A 21,086-nucleotide genomic window follows, 5' to 3' on the forward strand; every position below is an offset into this window, starting at 1 on the left:
AGGGAACGAGATTTTAAGGACTTAATTTACAATGTAACCATAGCTTAACATGGTTACTCCATGTCTGATGATCTCTTTCCCTCCCACCACCAGTATGCAGTAATATTCTCCATTTAAAAGCAGCAAGATGTGAATCCTCATACACTCTTAACTATGAACTGATCTCCTCCTCTAGCATCAGCTACATGCCTCACTTTCCCTCTCCTTAGCTCACTGAACAGCCATCTACAGCCATTCCCCTGAGTTATCCTCTCCTTTTGATGTGATTTCTAGAATTTTTAACTTTTCATGAATCAAAATGCACTGACAGTCTACCAGTACACCACTTAGCATAAAACTGTCCCAATCTGGACTGAGCCTACTGAATGTTGGATTTATTCTTATTATGGTAAAGCATAATCTTCAAGATTCATAAATTGAGGGCAGTCTTTTTCATAATAGTACAATGACCTAAAAATATACATGCTCAAAAAGCACCTATTATAGTAGTTCACCATGGATATAATTTTTACAAATATTTCATCAATAAATCATATTTCCATTATTTACAATTTTTTTGTAATCATCTAGCATTCCTGACTTACGTCTCCTAGTATTATAGTAATAATTTCAAAACTTAAAGATGAAGTAATGGAAAATATTTTGCTTTCTACATTTCCATGCAGACTTCTTGTTAAAAATAAAAATTTTGTTATGTCTCCACAACACAACATAATGCCTTGTGGAGACACATAGGGAAGCTGAAAATGAGTTACACTTGATGCTAGAACAAAATCTACATTTTTCTGGTTAGTTTTACACTGGGCAGGCTAATTTTACACTGACATCACAGTATATAAATTAAGACACTGAGTACTTCACAGAGCACTTAAGGCTATGTACAATTGTATATATACAAGTTAAGATATTAAGACTAACATAACTGAACTGCTTGTATTAGTCAAGTTAGTGTTTATAGATGATCCTGTATTATGCATGAAACTTTCAAGTCCTTTGTATTCTCTTGTCTTTGCTGCTGAATTTCAGGTTTCCAAACTGAGTAAAACTACAGGGCCAGAAAAGAACATGAAAGCAAATGGTATTGTTTTAATGTAGGGTTGCAATGATCAACAAAGTACTTATGACAAAACATAACAAATAACTTTTTGCACACCAGCATCTGACCTCAGAAAACCACAGGCTTATACCAATGTAGCCTATGCAGTTGTCTATAAAGGTCACCAAAATTCCTGTTTTTAAAACAACTTTAAAATCACTCTTGAGAGCAGAATTCAGAAAAAAACTCAGGATAAAAGTTTCAAAGCTTTAAGTAAACTGTTCCCCAGTCTCTCTTCTGGCTTTGCTAATTTTCTTTATGACTGCCATCATTGCCTTATAGTCATCATTATTATGTCCGAAGTTCGAAATATTTAAAATATAAACCTTTTTAGTGCCAAATCATGTTTTCACTTTCAGATTAATTTAAAAATTAAATCAATACAGTTATCATTCTTAGGTGGGTAGAAAGCTTCTGTCATTTTTTTTCTATTATCTGCCTTTTTATGTACATAAAATGAGCAATTTTGAAGAATTAAACTGAATGTTTACGAGTGTAAGCTTGTGTAATGGAAAGTTAAACATTTCTGAAGTCAAGATTCCTATAAAATCCAGTAATAAACAGAATATTGGCTTTGATTGATCCTTACTGTTCTCTCCTGGTTTGGCAAACAATTTTCAATTACACTATCCTATAGGTGCTTAAGGGCAGGCCAAAGTAGTATAAACACAGAATACACCGAAATATTAAGTTTATAACAGGAAAACAATTAACAAAATACCTAAAATGTCATGTCTTCCTCACATAACCTGTTCTCATTCTCCTATTTAGAATCATAGAATGTTTTGGGTTGGAAGGGACCTATAAAGGTCATCTAGTCCAACACCCCTACAATAAGCAGGAACATCTCCAACTAGAACATATTGCTCAGAGCCCCATCAAGCCTGACCTTGAATGTCTTCAGGGATGTGGTCTCCTCCAGCTCCCTAGACAACCTGTTCCAGCGATCCACCACCTTCATATTAAAGAACTTTTCCCTAATGTCCAAGCTAGCCCTTTTCTAACTTAGTTACTCAGTGAAGATTATTTCCAAGCAGATTAATGAACAAACGCTAATGAGCATTCAACACTGTGAATGACCCAAACATACCTGGTTCCGCTGCATGGGTGAATCAGGATTTCTTTTGCTTCGGGTGCATCTATGTGCACAGACACAAATTGGAAACCCAGAAAGTCATCCTACTCCAATTCTTAAACCAAGTTCCTGAGATCTGTGTGACCTAGCCAGGATTATGCTGGAAGACATTCAGCCTGGTTTGATAGAAACAGCTGTTTAAAAACTGTATGAAGTTCATTTCCCCTCTCTGCTGTTCCTTACAGTGGGAGTCAGCCTCCCCTCCCTCTTCCGCTACTTTCCACACCCAGAGAGGGAAACAAGAGACCTGTCCTCATCCCAGTCCCAGACCCCAGCTGGGTGCTAAGCCATGATTCAACCATGATCTTTTCACCACCACAGAGACAAATTAGAAGCCTTTACAACATGTAAAACCTGCCTGTAGAGCAACCTATCTTTAATGTGCAAGACAGGGTATACTGCCTTTGCTAACACATTGAGTTTTCTTGGTGGAGCTGCTGCACTGCACAAGCTGTGGCTTTCATCATGGGCCATTTTACATAGAAATGAAGCATGATAACCTGAGATGAGGCAGGTACCACATACTCCATGGGTACTGCAGGGACTAAAGCCCCAGGAAAGCAGAAACCAGTATTCTTAAATTATACCAGGTGATTTTAAACCTGTGACTTTTTGGAAAATATAAATCACTGCTAATCTATGCAGAAGGAAACTGCTTTTCTTTTCACCATATTCATTTACAGTGTTTCTTCTTCACTCATTGGCCTTGTCTCAAAAAAAGTGAAGAATGCAGCAGAACAGCAGTTTTTTATGGCTATTAGGTCTGACAAAACATATTTCCAATACAACGTTTCACAATACCAGGACCCTCAATACTTGCACATATAATTTACTTCTTCAATCTGTCTCCAGAATAAATTAATTCCACCCTAGAATGAATTGCATATCCCCTCCTAATTTTTCAGAGAAAGATAGGAGGAAAAAAATTTCTGCACCAAGGAAAAAAATAATTCAGCCTCAGATCTCAACAGAATTCAGCTTCTTTGCTGCTTACTATCGTATTTTTTAGGAAGTGCAAAAGAATTCACTGTCTTTGAACTTTTTCTTGTACCTTCTTTGCTGCTTTCTCCTCTTGAAGGAATGTAGCCAGGGTCTGGCGTCCGGAAGATCTCGTGCTGTACGGAAGGACAGGGCCCTCCCCCCCCCTCGGGACAGCCAATAGTGTATAGACTGTGATGTAAGCAAAACGGATGTGACGTTACTCAAGCTATATAAAGCCATGCCGCATGGCAATAAACGCCATTTTGCCATCCACCACATTGGTGTCTGTGTGCATATGGACCGAGCGACCAGGGGTTGGTCGCCGTGCTGTTCCTGAACCAGGTCGCCTTGCCTTTCCGAAGGCAACAAAGGAATGCTGCCACAAAGACAAGTAACAGCTGTACAGTCACTGCTCATCACTCCTGCTCTTTCAGATATAATTGAAGTTCCACTCTTCCCTTCATAACTCCTCTGAAAAGCAACAACAACAACAAAAGCCTGATCTGCTGCTGCTATATGAAAAATTGCCTCCTTTTGATCCTGGTTGAGGTGTAACCTGACTTTCCTGAGAACAGCCTTCCAAAACTGTGCAGATGACACTTAAATTCCAACTAGAAGTAGTCTTCAGAGATGAAAATGTTAATCACTGAATGCACATCAGTTCTCACTTAACATTTCCTCTTCAGATGTCTACAAAGTTAGTGTTAAATCGGGTCTTAAGTAGGAACAAAGTAAAGGGAAAGTTGTAAGAAAAAGCTCAAGATATGTAGCCAACATTGGTTTTCATATGATACATTCCCTACAGAGTGCAACCCAGGGCAGAACAAAACTGGACACAGAACAATATAAAACAAAATGCTTTTTAACTTAAATAAGAATGCTCTCATTCATGAGCTGTCTTAAGTTAGGAAGTTCAATATACTATATATTCTATATATATAAAAATGAATAGTTCTTCATCAAAAGCTTTTGTTTTCAGCTATTGAAAGTACTAGAACAAACGGTCCTTTTCACAAGTCAGTTCTTAAAACTAGTCAGGATTTCCCCCATCACTTCAATAGCAATCTATACCATTACTGGGATGACTATAAACACTCCTCTAATTTCCAGTCTCAGTCTGGTTATGGCCAAGCTATCTATATAACAGAGTATGCCTTGATATAACATATTACTAATTCATTTCATCTCAATCAAGTTTTTTTCTTGCTGAAATTTCTAAAATGTATTCATTCACTTCTAGTGTGATTAAGGTGTTGAATACTATCATTTGGACAGCTGTTCAAAAGTATCTGAAGATCTTTAAACTACAAAAGCAAATGTAAGGCATTTGCTCCTTTTCTCCTGCATTTGGAGAATTAGCCTAAATTTCTAAGACCTTTATATACCCTTCATAATATTCTGGATAATTCTCAAAACTATCTTCACTTATTGGTTCAATCAAGTTTTTTTTCATAGCTTCTTATCAGGATATGTGTAGAGGCTCTGTCCTCTCAATGTTTTTACACCCATCTCTTCCTCAATCCAACTAAGTTAGCTCTTCTAAGGCACTGCTATTTAGTAAAAAGCTATTGATGGTCTAAACGAACACACAACTATGTAATATCTTTTGGTATTTACCCATCAGTGTAGGCATTAAAGCCACACAGGAAGAAGCAGAAGCAAGTGTATAGTCAGAAAATAGTTTTAGCAACATCACCAACAGGCCAGCCATGGCTATGAACTATGTGTAGCTTTGCAGAAGTTGAAGCAAACTTTGCCTTTAGGGCAAGGAGCAATCAAGAAACAGACTGTGATTTCAGGGTTGTCTTGTAGCACTGTGTTTTTACATTCCAGCCTTTTCTTATAGCAAGAAGGATGACTGCATCTTCTGTTCCCTGCCCACCTTCCTCCTACACCATGGGAATAAATTGTCACTCATTAAATTAATATGCTACATTAATTTACAATTAAGCCATCACTAGCAGTAATGATATATAATGCACATTCATTGTAAGTGCAGTGCACAATTTAAGACAAACCTGGCTAAGTTTCCCATACATCTGTTTATTCCGTATGCACAGTACACAGATAATAATAATTTGGACCCATTTGAAGGCCACCACAAATAAAGGGAGAAAACATCCTTTTTTTTTTTTTTAATGAGCTTCTAAGCAACTAAAATCTACTACTTTCTAGGCTACCCACAGGTGCATGATTTTTTTCTTCCTTACTGAGCAAGTTGCTTCCTCTTCATATGTTATTCTGATTTGGTACTTTTTCTACAGGTGCTAAAGGTGCAAACACCAGTTATTCCCATGCAAGACACAAATATACCTGTTCAATACATACTAAAAGCCACAGGATAGAGTAAGATAGAACTCAGAAATACAAAAAAAATTATACATTAGCATAATACGAGGTTGTATTTCCTTGTATTTGGTAAAAAAATGTTAATAATTTGAGCATGCCATGTAAGGGCAATACACTGATGGTTATTTTTTGCTAGAAAACACTTGTGTATTTTTTCAAGAGGAAGAGTCTCTAGGAAAATATATAATGTCTAGAGGCTGCAGAAAGAACATACTGTTTACATATTTTATTACACTGTAAGTGAAAAAATATGAAAAGTTATTGATATGGATTATTCTTATTCCACAAATTACAGCAGTATAAGAATTTTAGAGAAACCTAGCCTTCGCAAACATTTATCATATATGGTACAGAATATATAGTATATAATTACCTATGTGCTCTGTAGTGGTGTAATAACTATGTTGGAATAGTTTCTGCCAGTGGATTATAGTAAGCATCAGTATCTACGTTTTGGAGCTAATTGTAGTGTAGAATAAAATAATGAATCAGCAATAAGCAAGAGACCAAAGGAGTGGACCTGACAATTTTCTTAGTAAAGGACAATTCAAAGTCACAATCTATTTAATTGCAGTTAATGAAACATTCATATATATAACAAAGATACTGGAACAAGAGCAACAGTACAAGGAGCTTCTCTCAGACACCATAGACAATATAATAATAGACCTCCCTCAAGAGTGACAAAACCAGTGGTTTTCACCCTTGTTCTTTCGCTTGCTTTCAGCACCATGAGCCCTATTTTTTGTCCCTACCCCTCTAAGGGAAACCCCTGGATTCAAAATGGTGTGAGATCACAGATAACATGCAGAAAAAAAAGGAGAGGTAATTTGAAGCTAATGAACTAATAATTGTAAACATATTGAGCCTGAAATCACAGATGTTACACAGTGAGGAGAAATTCTTTGTTATTATCCAACTGAAATTGATCTGGAAATCTCAAAAGACCATAGGTTTCTTGAAATAATTTCAGGCTTTCTTGGATCCTGCCAGGGCAGAGACACCAAAAGAACAACTGCTCTTGTGAGACAATGATCCTTTTACTTCCCTTCACAGTCAAGACAAGGAAGACCAAAGTCATACAAACCACTGCTCCCAAAGACAGCAGCATAATGCAGAAAAATGTTAGCTTCAGCCTAAGCTCTGACTAATGACTGTGTAGATTTTTAAGTTAATAAAAAACAAAGAAATTTGAGAACTAAAACACCTATTATTTCCTATAATCTATGCAGTTGTCAGGGAAGGATTTGTTTCCTAAAGCATATTTTATATGGCTTTATTCAGTCCAACTTAAAATGTCAGAGCTATGAAGCTCCCACTGCTTTCTTTCAGAAAGCTGATCTGTTTATTACTTGAATTAATTTCACCATCTCCAGTTATGCTGTGCTTAATAAATGGAATATTTCTTATTATGGAATGTCCTCAGTAATTTATGGTAGCATTAAAATAGCCAGGGAATACTCAAGCTATAATTTCTGTCGAAATCTATCTTTGCATATACCAGACTGCTCTTTTGATATTTGGGAATATTAAGGAATGCAGGAATTTCTAAGTCCTTGGCAGTCGGATTCTGATGCAATTACAAAATTTTATCCAAATTGATGTGCTTTAGTAATCAGTTCAATGTGATTCATAAGCACAGCCTTTTTACAGTTATACTTCTGAATGAATTTTTTAGTTGTTTCCAAGTACTACTGACTAGCAAATACCAAAAGTTACACTTTGTTCCTATCGTTTTTGTATTTTTACATCTTCATTATTCCAGAACTTTAAAAAACCCTGAAATTTAGTAATTTTTTTTATTTTTTTTTTTTTTATTGAGTTTCCCATCTTAAAGCATTACAGTATTACCTTCAGGACTGGTGATATTGAAGGGATTATTTAGAATAGATACTCAACCTACTTTTCAAATTACAAAGAAGGCAACTCAATTTAAAGTACAAATCCACTGTAAATGCAACTTTGCTATGTAGGAAGTTACTCCTATGTACTTACTAAGTTCTGACACATCTCTCAAGGAAAACCTGATTTTTAAGAGCAACTATAATTGCCGTTGGCTGTAGGTGAAACATGAGTAAATACAAATACATATAAAATTCAGATAAATTCTATTTTTCTTCCCTTTTTGAGGGAAAAAAATTGACTAGACTGCTGATTTAGTTACCTTGATGTAAGACTTGTACCCAGTAAAACCATTTCACCTACAGGGAGAGAAAATTACAGGATTACAAGGATTGAGGCTAAATCTTGTATAAGAACACTTTTTCACTGGAGAAATATTTTCCAAAGTCATAAGGAAAATGAACACACATTAAAAACCCAGCTCTTTGATGTACTATGATAGTGTCTGTATTATTTGTACATGATACCATCTTTACGGCATACGGAGATTGTCTTTCTGTTCCTGTGTAAAATATTATGCTGGTCTTGACCTTGGAAAAGTTTCCTAAGCATTTACTGTAGTATTACAGAGATCTTTTGCCAGAAGAGTCACTGCAGAGCCATGAGCTCTTAGGGGGCTTTCCATATTAGGGGTTTTCTTGCTCTGGATTAAGCGTGCCAACAGTAGTTAGTTGCCATTCTGTATTTAGAACTGATTTGCAGGAATGGATTTTGGTAAGAAATGTTGAAACTTCTTGTATTTCATTGAGTTAAGTTCACTCCCACGAGACAATTTAGGGAAACATCCATTAAGAAAGCTCTTGCAAACTATCCAGTACAACACTAGCTACAGCAGATTTCTTTAGCAGATTCCTGAACACATCAGGAAATATGTACTTATTCACCCACAATTCTAATGGCCCAAAACAGACTGGGAAGAATGTGCATTTTAAGTATTTTAAGTTACAGTTTATGGGACAATTCTCATCAACCCTTAAAAATAACTATTGATATTTAAACAGAAATATATTCTATTAAACTACTAGCTTAATTTAAAAATATCACTTGAGGAAAATACCAAATGTCTGTTAATCATCAGTCATATGTCTGTGAAATAACTTTCTAAACTCCACTTTATTAAATTAAATTAAACATTTTGCAGATTATGACATAAATTGCATAGCAAATCCACACAGGACCTTCAAAGTTAAGGTTAACAGTTAAGTTATTCCACTCCCATAGTAACCTTTTAATGTCCAGATTCTCTTTCTGCTTGCAACTGTAAAAAATACGGAAAGATTTCTCCACATGTAACATTATTAGGACATAATCCTGGAATGACTACCTGTCTGTAGCTACAATACGAACTTTTACTGTAGTCCTATAATGTATGATATCAGTACTGACCAACCTGTCTGCAGCTGCAGTACCAACTTTTATTGTACTCCTATAATTTATGACATCAATAGTAGCCATCCAATAAATCACACTCCTGTATTTGCTCCAGGACCATTTATAATCTTATATATTGTCATATCAACACTGTGGTTACAATATCCTACTGATGTCACCCAGAAAGAGCTGGAGTTTTGTTAAAGATGTCACCAGCCATAAACAGAATTGTCAGCTATTGCAGGTTTATTTAATCTTACAGCCACTGCATTCTTATTCACAGTAGTTTGAGAAACATTACTTCCCACTCAATGTCACTTGGTCTGAAGCTAGGACTAGCCAAAGGAAAGCAAGAGTTCTTCTGTGGTAAAAAGCATAAGTAAACCAGATCTAATCCTGATCTGCAAAAATAATTTTATTACTGACTTTCAAATCTAAAATAATCAGAAATGTTTCGTAGATCCAACTAACATATGTAGGAATCAGTAAAGAACCACCTCACAAAAACTCCAACTTGTTTTTCTTTGAACTTGAAGCCTTCCTATTAGAAGAGTCTTACGGATTAGTTATACTTTGAGCACTTGTCTGCATATCCCAGCAAGCAAACTACTTTACTCTGAAAGGTGTATTATTTCAAGTATTAAAACTTTGTCATCCACACACAAATCAGCTAAGCCAACCAAGAACTATGTTCCACTTTAAAACAGTTTTATAATTCCAGAATACACTGAGGGACAGCAGAGCTGCAAGAAAACAAAACACATTAAAAAAAGTTTTCAAGAGCTGTGCTGCTCCTCTTTCATAATAAAAACAATTCCACACAAAACTTTAAGAACGCAGATGACAGAGAGAAGAAGAAAAAGAACTTCTATGAAGTCTCAAGACAAGCCAAAAAATATATTCTGAGCACCAAAAGCCTCTGATATATTACTACACTACACAGTATTAAACTCTTTCGCTTGAACAATATTTTTTTTATTTGCAGATAAACTTTAAGTTAACAAATAGGATGTGGAGAGTTAAGTTCGTACTGTTTTCAGTTCAAAGTAATAATAGCATCACTTACCTAAAGATTGGTCTTTGGAGATGCTTTTTCTTGATTGTAACACAATCATCCATTTAAAGTGGGGAAAAAGACTTCTTCCAGCAAATAAGTCCAAAAAGACCAGGGAGTAATCGGGAAACTTGTTCTTAGCTACTGTGCTGCAGAGAGCACACAGAATGATATTTTGGTGCTGGGGGAAGCCTCCCTCCCTCTTTCTGACAGTGAAGCAGAAAAGGGCCATAGAGGCCACATAAGCTAGGCACGGCTGTGCACTACCAAACTGGGCAGGCTGTGCAAAACTGGAGTCCACTTGGTCAAAGCACGGATTTGTACTGGATTCCTTTCAAGGGTACAAGAAAAAGGGGGAGCTTTGCCAAGTGCTACCCAGGTAAAAATTTGTTAGGTTATTCCAGCCACAAGAACACTTCTTACACATGCTGGTCAAAGTCTTAAATGCAGAGTCATTCTCTCTCTCTCTCTCTTTAAAACGCACTGTTCTGAGACTCAACTTTTTTTTCTTCAAAATAAAAGTTGTGCAGCTGTTTCAGCATTCCCATGCAAGTACCTTCAGAAAGTTTGTTCTGGTGAAAGAACTGTATACAAATTAACGAAGACGGATGGATCTGGTCTGTAAGGCTGGCTCTACTTCAAGAGATTGTAATTATTTTACAATCTGGCTTTTATTCACTCTGGATGATGTGTGGATATAACTATGCAAATTAAAGCACAGCTCATAATTTTTAGCATTTGTAACCTAATAACCTAGACTTGGCTGAAGCAGAACATGGTGTTTGCAGCTAGTAGGACCACAACTGCATAAAACAAAACGACGCTACATGAGTGAGGAAAATAAAACTACCAAGTTCAGATAGTGACAGTAGCAAACTGTTACTGTTTGCAAGATAAGATTTCAACAGAGATCCAAACTGAAAAGCTTACTCTGACATCACACTGACATAAATCAGGAAGAATTCAACCGCAGCAAACACAGGCTGTAAACAAAGCTATAAAGCAGAAGGGGCTGACCCGTGGTTCTCAGCAAACTGAAGCCACGAGTGGTTCAGGTGAGATGCCATTTCCCGGGCACGTCAAAGGGCCCATAAGGAATCTGTGCTAGCACAGGGCTTGCTGGAACATGGAATCCAGCCACAGGAGCAGCAAACCAGCAGCAAGCCACCACCATGTGTGCAGCTGCACAGCCTGCCCACCCAGTCCCCTGGGCCCTTGTGCCCCGCTTCCTGCTGGGGGGGAAGGACCTGCCTGCCACAGCTACTTCTGCCCTGTGGCCCAGCACTGGAGTTCAGTCACTGCTTAATTCTTGAAAACCTCTCAGTATGTGCTAGGTGAAGGGATTCATATGTGACAAGCAGGATCAGGAAGGCTGGGCATCTTTGCAATTGCATTGTTGGTTGGAGGAAAAGGAGGAGAGTGGTAGATTAAGGGCATAACACTGGCATTATCAAATTAAGTTTGAAGGACACTGAAAATCCGCAGAAAAGGCAAGATAAGTAACACTGACTTGTGTCTTAAGCTGATAGGACCAAGAAAGCTCATATTACATTATGCACAAGTTATTATTTAATCCATGAAATTTCCAGTAATTAATGCTATATAATACAGAGATAACAAACACTCCAGCAATGTGTATTTTTACAAAGGAAAATTTAGCAGTTCAGTGGATTCTCTTGAAATGCATAAAATCTCTTCCTAGAACTAATATATATCACTTATACAAAAGAGAGTGCCAAGCTGGTTAGCCTGAAAGGACCCAGAAGCTGATTCCCACATTACATAAAACTATCATATGGAAAAATTATCAGAGAGCCATCACCAGTTATTTTGTATCAATTGGGTTTTACCTTGCCCCAGTATTCATTTCTACTCCTTTGAAAAGTAGAGAGAAATCAGGAAAACTATTCTCTTTATCAGATTACATATCAGTTTTTGCCAACATCGTGAATGATCTGAATATCTTCAGCAATATGCAGTGTTCAGAATGCTGTCATATTTTTAAAGACTTTCATGTAGTCATGATCTTACTTCTTCTTGCCTGCCAAGATTCACATTTTTCTTCATGTAGTTTTCCTGCTCTTGGTTTCAGCACTTCAAAATAGCTTGCTGCTTTTTGAAGTGTGTTCACTCCCTGTCTTTACAGACAGCTGAAAATCACAAAGAAACCTCCCTTTTCTTTCTGTTTCACATTATGTGCATAGGACTGCTACACTTCTGTTACTCAGAGGGATTACCTGTAGCTCAGGACAAAAATCATCTTATCTTTTGAGTTTCAAGAAAGAAAAAACAAGTCTCCAAACTCAATGAGAGGCATACCTAAGTCCTGAAACTAGCATGCATCTTAAAAGTCAGTTTTTCTGGGCCTAGTCAAATGCACATTGTTGTTCATGGGACTTCCGTTCAAGCATGGCACTGCAAAAAGCAGTGTTTAGGGGAGCTGAAATTCCTGCAGTGTAATTACATTGGCTACGAGGAATTTTGAGCTGTTAAAAAAAAAAGACAGGAAAAGAAAATACTGATATAAATTGGCAACAGAACTTCACTTTAATTACATGGTTTTTCATGTTTCAAAACACTTTTTTTTCCCCATTTTTTCATTCAAGACAGCAACAACTCACTGACTTTTTCCTTATAATATTCAGAAATCCTGTCTACTTGTTCAATAAGTATTCACACAAATACTTCAAGGAAGGGCATTTCAGAAAGATAAAATAGATTAATTAGACTGCTTGAAGGCTGAGTTCTACTAACATTGTTCCTGTATTGTTTAGTGGAAAAAAACCCACATAATCAAATGTATAAAATTCACCAGCATGTAACTTTTTCCAGATTACAGTGTTAGAGCATATTGGAGTAATATTAGTCAACTGTAGGTTATACCTAAAACTGACATACTGAATGCACTGAAGAGAAGCATTATTTTTTATATAGAATGAGGAAGTCTTTTGCTTGAAATCATTATTGCAATTTTAAAGAGTCCTCTGTAGATAATCTTCATCCTATTTCTTACTTCTGACTAATTCTTTCAGCAGTAATTACAAGGTTAAAAATCTATTTATATGATGCCCTAGAGATACTTAATTTGCCAGCACTAGATGAAACTTAAGCAGTAAACTCCTCAATTGTTTATTTTTCAATTTATTTTCACTATTGTTTGCTGATTGCAAACACTATTCCACTGTTCTTTTGGTGTGATGCAAGCTATTTCTATTTCATTTCCCATGCTTAAGATCATGTGAAAGCAGACTTTTTGGACCACATGCATGTAATACTCACAAAATCCAAGTTTCCCTAACCTTGTGACCTATAACAATAGTTCAGTAATTTGATATCTAGTACTATGTCTCAAGGCAAAAGACTACAGGTGAGACAGAACCCAAAACGTTTTTTCCTACTTGTATTAATGCCATATATTTCTTATTGATCTGTAGTTCTTTGCCAGATGTCTAAAAATGTAATTATTTTTCCTACTGTAATTTCAACGCTATGGGCAATTAAAATGGTAAATTTAAGAACCAGTAATCTGTATGTGTCAGTTGATTCTTTCTACTTTCTAGCCAAAATATCTTCTGGTTAATGAAGATATGTATAGGCATTGCTGGTCAAGGTTAAGGGCTCATCTCCCTTTGTAAAAATATAAATATGTGGGAGGACCAACAGAAAGGGAAGACAAAGAAATTACAAATGCATGATCAACTACATATGGGAAGAAAGAAGTTAGCTTCATGAAACTGCTGGAACATTAAGTGGAAAAAATAATTGGTAAACTGTACTAAAAGAGTAGTAATTCTATCAGAGTTTATCTAGGAAGCTTGCTGTCCTAGGGCCAGCACTATTCAATGTTTTCTTCAATGGTTTGGATGGAGGTAAGTGATATACTTAGTCCAGCACTGACAAAATTAAGCTAGTAAGCTCTTACTCAAAATCCTTGACAAACTGCAGGTATGTTCAGAAAAAAAACAAAAAAAACAAACAAACAAAAAAACCCAAGGTCTGCACACACATGAGAATAATCTGCCAGACAAAGAGCCATTGGTTAAGCAAGCACTTCTTCTGAAAATGCATGGCAAGTAGCAGTGAATCATAAATGAATCACATCATCACAATCTTATGAAATAAGATGGTCAAGAAATACAAACTAGCTCAAAGGGCCATAAGTTGCAGTACTAAAGATGCAATTGTTAAAAGAAAATACTTTTCAATGGAAAATATTAAGCACATTATTGCTGAGGGAATCTGTTCATGGAATCACAATGAGTAGGTTTTTAAAGGTAGATTTATATAAATAACATTCAGAAATCACTGGCCTTGCATTGAGGAAGAAAATAGAGTAAATAACCTCATTGTTCTAAAATTCTTTGACAACCAACTGCTATTATCAGCTTCCAACTGAACCTGCTCTTTTAGTTTGGGATTTCTGTGTGTGTGAAATCATATCCCAGCCAACTGTACCGTTTGGGCTTTAGACTCTTCCATCTATTTGCCACTTCATACAAATTTTGAACTTTGTTCCTTATTGCTGGCAACAAAGTGTGACATTAAAAGCCTTAATCCATTAAAAACCATAATCTCTGTTCTGCTTCCCTATGAAAGCAAGAGGCCAGAGGCTTTCCTCTATTGCTCATGTGCAACAAGAGAGCAAGTGGAGAGTTAACTTTCATGCATCCATTTTTTATATTGAGTAATTAAAGTAGGGGGAAAAAAAGACAATGTACTTCTACATGTTTCTCTTCTTAATTTTTTTTAAATGTACAGGTTTGAAATATAAAAATTTAAAGCAGCACTCACAATGAGAATGCTATTTTGCTTTTCACTACAGTACCTTGCACCAGTTCACTGTTTCATAAATTTTAATATAACTAAATTGCTTACTAAAGCATGAAGAGGAAACTTTTTACAGTAGAAAAACAGTGTATCTTGTGCAACTCTAAGAAGATTTTTATTTACGTATCTATATGACTGGTGGATTAAAGCTTCCAGTCCACATTCAGGCTTTCCAAACCTAACCCAGGTGTCTGATGTCTTGTACTGTCCCCAGATACAGGTTAAATGCTACAGGAGATGGTGTTATTGCCTGTCATACAAAGGGTAAACTTTATCCCAAGCATACCATGCTTAATAGAGAACACTATCTACTAGAACTGTATTTGTGTAACAGTTTAAGAGCTAAATTATAGTTACTTACATTGTCCATAGAGGTACCCATATGCGTCAGCACAGTTCATCCTGTCATGGATCAGCTGAATGCTTTTTCACCCAACTGCTCTATCAGGTTTGCATTAAGCTTATTGCACTCTGCATACATAAATGTGTAGGACAGTCTCAATTTATTTATTTGTGTTGATGTCATCAAAATCCACTCTAACACCTCACCTAATGACTTCTCCAAGCTTGAAAAACTAGACATTACTGGAGATAATTGTGATTCATTCAGAATGCAGATAGAAAAGCTGGCAAACATTACTGGATCTACTGTAGAACAACTGGTAAAGCTCTGTGCAAACAGCTGTGCAGGTCTGGCTTCCCTTTTTACCTCTCATAACTAAGAATATTTATAAGACTACTTCATTCTCTCTTGCTTTCCCTGTTTACATGCACACACAAACTGAGCAGAGACTTACGTCAGCGCCATCAGGCAAAAGATTAATTCCCCTGCTAAGACTTTCCTGCTCAGACTGGAGCACAGGAACTTGGCCTAAGAAACTTCCCAGTCCTTTACTTTTGATTTTATATTTTACTGCATCTTAAGAGTCCTAGCAAAGCTCAGAGTAAATGAGTAAAGGTATCAAAAAATACAAATACCGATGTCCCACAGGGACATTTTTTTCCCAATTAAAACTCTTCTAAGGAACATGACCAGTATTACAGTTGTATTTTATTTCTATCCTACTTGATATTATTAGGATTTTATACTCTGCATCTTCAATGAAGGGGAAAAGGGGGGTGGGAAGGAGAGGAAGGGAGGTGAAAGGCGAAGGAGAAAGAAATTCCCTTGGGATATACAATGCTAAATTAGCACTGAGATACACAAGCCAAAACATGGCATGCTTTGGTTTTGAGCCAGTGCAATATTATTATTGGCCACACTCTCTATAGGAAAACACTGTAATTGATGTGCCATATGTTTTATAAATGCACACATATAACAGCAACTATATATTGTACAGCAGAGCAACTACTAAGCAAACTGTTGTTCTTTAAGGGGGAAAGAGGTAATAAAATGCCTAGGACTTAGTACAGATAAGCTACGGAATATCAAGTGAAAAATAATGGCCAGACTCTTCAAAGATAATTATTCAAATGTACGCCAGTATAAATATTCAGCACAATAATTTAAAATAGCAAAAAATAGTTTGGAACTCCAAACTTATCCAGAAAGGAAAACATGAGTAACTGGCATACATTAAGAAAGGCTATTGGACAAGTGCAAGATCATGATTAAATTAATTTCTCTGCTAAACTGCAGATCCCCATGGAAAATATATGAGCATTTAGGATTAAGACTGTGCTATGCTAAAAGGAACCAGAAGATATGTGGTAGTCACTGGCTATTCACTCCTTGAACTATATTTGATGAAAAAAGTTCTTAGAACTTATGGAAGTTATGAAATTTGACTTTATTAATTTTCTCTATATACAACTGGATTTCTCATCAGCAAGGCAGGAGTAAAGAGGCAAGAATCTATCTAACTACCTCTCCACTACCTAGGTTTTTCTTCTTAACTCATGTACAATTCCCTTTTTAAGTTTCTCTCTTCATGGCAGAGTACAAACTTCAAAAAAATGTAAACACCCATCAGTCATACTTACTAGAGAAACCATTACGAGACAATGAGAAGAACTGTAGGTCTCTTCTGATTAACAGTATAAGAATTTTTTTTTACAGTAAGATTTTTAAATTATTTTGTTCATTTTAGATTTTTCAAGTATTTTGCACTGTCTTTCATCATGGTCTCAAAGTTCAGCTATTTCTTATTTTTCTGCAAATTACTTCATTTTCATTGGTTAAAGTATTTTGGCCTATGCAGTTATTGCCATTTTCTGTTTTTTGTCATTAGATTTCTGGCATCCAGTTTGAGAGATATGGGAACTATCTGGAAGTATGTACATTTCACTAAGGGATTAGCAGTATCTGGGAGTTGTTGCAGTGTTTTTTCTATCAATTATTTGTTCTTTGGTCCCACTGCCATTATCCATTGGTTAGATATAAAAGAATCTGGAATAGAAAAAAATCTACAGGTGATTACATATAATCTCACAAAACTGTTTCTTTGAAATAGCACACTAATAATACGAGAGCTTTGATTTCTGGTTGTGAAAATTGCTTTTAAGTAACAGTTTCCCTGTAGATGTCTTGAAACCTGGCATTTGTCATTTTAAAGTCTTACAAATAGTGATAAATTAAATTCTGAGTTCAGCTCTATCCTCAGATATGTAATATGGTCATAGACAAAAAAATCTCTTGTGCATGACTCAGAAATCTATTATTCTAACACAATAACATTTTGATAATTCTTTTATTTCTATTACAAAGTTATTTTTAAAAATGTAATGCATACAATAATGATCCAAATATTTTTTTTTTCTTTCTATCTAGCTTCTGTTATGGTCTTTGCAATACACAACACAGGTTACAAAGACAAGAAGACTGCACAGAGTTTTATCTTTTATTCTACATATATATTACCTACATTTCTTTCCTCCTCATACCAGCTCACCGTCTCCTCAACACTGCACACACTTCTTCCCAAGTCTCTATTTACTGTGACAACACTTTGCCAAGTTTGCCAAGATTATGTATACTTGTGACAGAAGACTACTGGGAAGTTCACCTCTTTTAGCAAACTTCAAGGAGACCCAGAAGAAAACTCACCCTATTTTTGGCAACTCTCCAGAGATGAAAAACAATGAGAAAGGAGAAATGCAGACCTATTGTATATAAAATATTTCTCTCTCCCCCACGCCCCCCAGTAAAGTTAATCCTTATTATGACTAACTATGTAAAATAAGGGTCTAATGCTAATTATAGTCTAGATATGAGAGAATTCTGAAACATATTTCAAATGCATCAGCTTATTTGATTTCAAAAAACCAACAAAGAACCATTCAGCCTTTTGCTAGAAAGTGAGTACAATTATATAGGTGTGGGAAATGTAGAATATTTCCCACTGAAATCACTGGTAATGATTCTCAAAAAGGGTTCACTAGTGCATTTGTGTTCTGGACCTGTTATTCCTTTGGATAAATGTTGACAGTCAGTCATTCTATAGTGTGCTTGTCAGAATATCACAACAATTTTTAAAAATAAAAATGGTGCTCAAAAGTAGTTCAGTATTCCCACTTTTTATGAAGGGTCAAAAGTTTGCCAGCAATATAAAATAAAAAGGACTCAACTAGGGAATATGAAACAAACCAAATGTTATAGTTTATAAACAAGGAATGAGTCATGGTTTCCTGTAAGGTCTCTGCTTAGATTTTTTTCTCTTCCCCTTCTTCACCACAATACATCTTTCTGCATTCATACATTTAAAAACTCATTTCAGAAAAATTAATTTCAAACCTATACTAGAACCACAAACTGGAGAGAAAAAAAAAAAAAAAAAGAGTATGCATTCATTTTACACCTAATTTGCCTCAACTCAAGGCTGAAGCAGATAATTTTGCTAGTTAAATTCTCTGATATGTTTGAATGGGAGTACAATGTAATGGGCTTTGTTACTTATGCAATTATTTTACAAACTAATTTAGCACTCATGTAATGGGCTATACTCCCAGAAAATGTAGTTTTGTTTATCCACTTTGGTCTGTAGGTGTACCTGGACCATAGCATGAAAAACTACAACTCATTAAGTCTTTAAAATTAACTGAAAGCAACAAAGAACAGAATTTTCTACAAAATCTGTGTCCTGATGTCTTTAATGGAACTATTAATGGAATGGCTTTTCATGAGTCATTACTGAATGAAAAATTAAAACACAATATTCAATAATAAAAAGGTTTTCCAGTAACTAAAAACATCTTGACAACAGCTGAAAAATAATTATCATAAGATGCAGATTAAAACAGATCACTATATAATGTTTTATGTTATTTGAACTGGACTGGGTGCATTTTCTCTTCTGCAAAAAGGTGTCAATTCTACAGAATTCTAATAGAATTTTACCACTTATTTTCACTCATACCCTAACACAAGGATGAGCAATTTTGCTTCACGCTCACCTCACATCTCACCTTTTTCTCTGGAACCTGACAAAAAAATACACCAATTTGTGTTATTTGTTATGATTCTGGACTATGTTACATGGGTACTGTCTGACTAGAACCAGAAATGGCAAATTGAACTAAACCACTGAAAAGTAATTCAGATGGGAACCATTAATGCAAAGATGCAAGATTCTTCTGTTTAGTCCCAGGAGCTTCAAGTTTTCCCTTAATCAGCACTCTGAAATATTGAACACTTTCATAATCTAGTTTTTACAAATTCTCATGACAAAAGCAAAGTTGTCATTGCATTGTGCAATACAGCAGTCAGTTTTATGTCAGTTTCTTCTTTGATAAGTATATTTCACACCAGTATTTTTCTTGCTCCTAACATTTGACACTAGATTAACTTCTGATCTCCTTTTTATGAGTAACAAAACCAACTCTCTGCTAATGTTTAATACACATTTTTCCCTTTAACATAAAATACATATTCTCAGCAGCTTTTAAATACCACTGCCATGAGCACAGTAAGCCTCTTTTGTTATACAGATAATTGTCAAGCAGTAAAGCATAATGAGACTAATTGGAATTTTATTATATAGATAGCCAAGTAGCAGATTTTTAATTATGTTATTGCAGAATTTATAGCTAAACAGGGAGATCTGTACATTCATTAATGCTACTCAGCTACTACCCTGACAAGACAAGCTAGAACTGGCATTAGCGTGTCAAAGATAACAATAACCAATCTAGTCAAACAATGCATAACAGATACCACCATGTGCAACATAAACCCACGTTTTTGCAGAAGCCCAGTATGTGTGTCATGGGGAATGTCAAACATTTAGTAGGTCTGCTATTTTCAGATGTTACACAGAATCACAGAAACGTCACAGTTGGAAAAAACCTGACATCACCAAGTCAAACCGTCCACCCAGAAGGAAAAGAAACAACCAACAAAAACCAACAAACAGCACCAAACAAACAACAGCACAGCAACACCCCCCATTCCCAGATCACGAGAGCATGTCCTGAAGTGCCACATCTACATGTCTTCTGAATACCTCCAGGTACAGCTCTATGACCTCCCGGGGCAGCCTGTTACAGTGCCTGACCACTCCTTCAGTAAAGAAATTCTTCCTAATATCTAGTATAAACCTCCCCTGCCACAACTTCAGCCCATTTCCTCTGGTCCTACAACTTCCTTTCAGGTAGCTATAGAGAGTAATGAGGTCTCCTCTCAGCTTCCTCTTCTCCAAACTAAACTACCCAGTTCTCTTAGTTTCTCCTCAAAGGACTTCTTCTCTAGACCCTTCCCCAGCTCGGTCATTCTCTGGACTTGCTCCAGCACCTCAATGTCCTTATTTTATTTTCTGTTCCATGCTTTGGAATATTCAGACCAGAACACTTGGTATAAGAACTAAATTAATGCATATAGAAAATATATAAAACATGCAGAGTTACATTACTAGTCCCAACTAGCTGACATAGCCAAAGCTGAGCACACCTAACAATACCAATTCATCACAATTAATTCACATAGTTAAACAAAATTCTGTGAATTCAGGATTTCCAAACATGAGTTGTAGTGGTCTCATCTTGGACATTTTTAAAAACAGAATGCCTCTCATTCAACAGCATCAGAGAGAAGTTGTTATAACATGATTTCCACCAATGTAACATTCATTGCATCCCTAAACTCACAGTTCATTAAATACACTGGATGTGGTAAATCATACTCGCAACAAAATGACTTACCCAGTTAGGATAGGTCCTAACTAATCAGGAAACCTGCAGTGGAAAATAAAAAATACAATTTGAGATATCCTTCAGAAGGAACTATTTTGACTCCTTTAAAGAAACAAGCTCTAGTGGATCTTGAAGTAAACCTACCAGAAAACACAACCTGCGCTGAATCTTCCCCAAGAGCCCTGAACTTCGATAACTGTCAGACGTGCTTCTTGAAATATCAATGAAAGTCAGTCTTTCAC

At 36.0% G+C, this 21,086-nt stretch overlaps 1 protein-coding gene across 9 annotated transcripts in view; it reads right to left on the reverse strand.

Annotated features, from left to right (window-relative positions):
- Window positions 1-21,086, reverse strand: part of PDE1A (phosphodiesterase 1A) — a 228,638-nt gene that overhangs the window by 121,167 nt on the left and 86,385 nt on the right. Inside the window, exon 1 of one of the 9 annotated variants that reach the window (XM_051622893.1) lies at window positions 9,901-9,972. The exons of the other annotated variants lie outside the window; for them this stretch is intronic. Within the exon in view, the coding sequence (XP_051478853.1) occupies window positions 9,901-9,953 (53 nt within the window). The 5' untranslated portion in view covers window positions 9,954-9,972. Of the gene's footprint in view, window positions 1-9,900; window positions 9,973-21,086 lie in introns of those variants that run through there. 9 annotated transcript variants of the gene reach the window in all.

The sequence above is a fragment of the Apus apus genome, chromosome 6, assembly GCF_020740795.1.
Source record: "Apus apus isolate bApuApu2 chromosome 6, bApuApu2.pri.cur, whole genome shotgun sequence".
Taxonomy (NCBI): Eukaryota; Metazoa; Chordata; class Aves; order Apodiformes; family Apodidae; genus Apus; species Apus apus.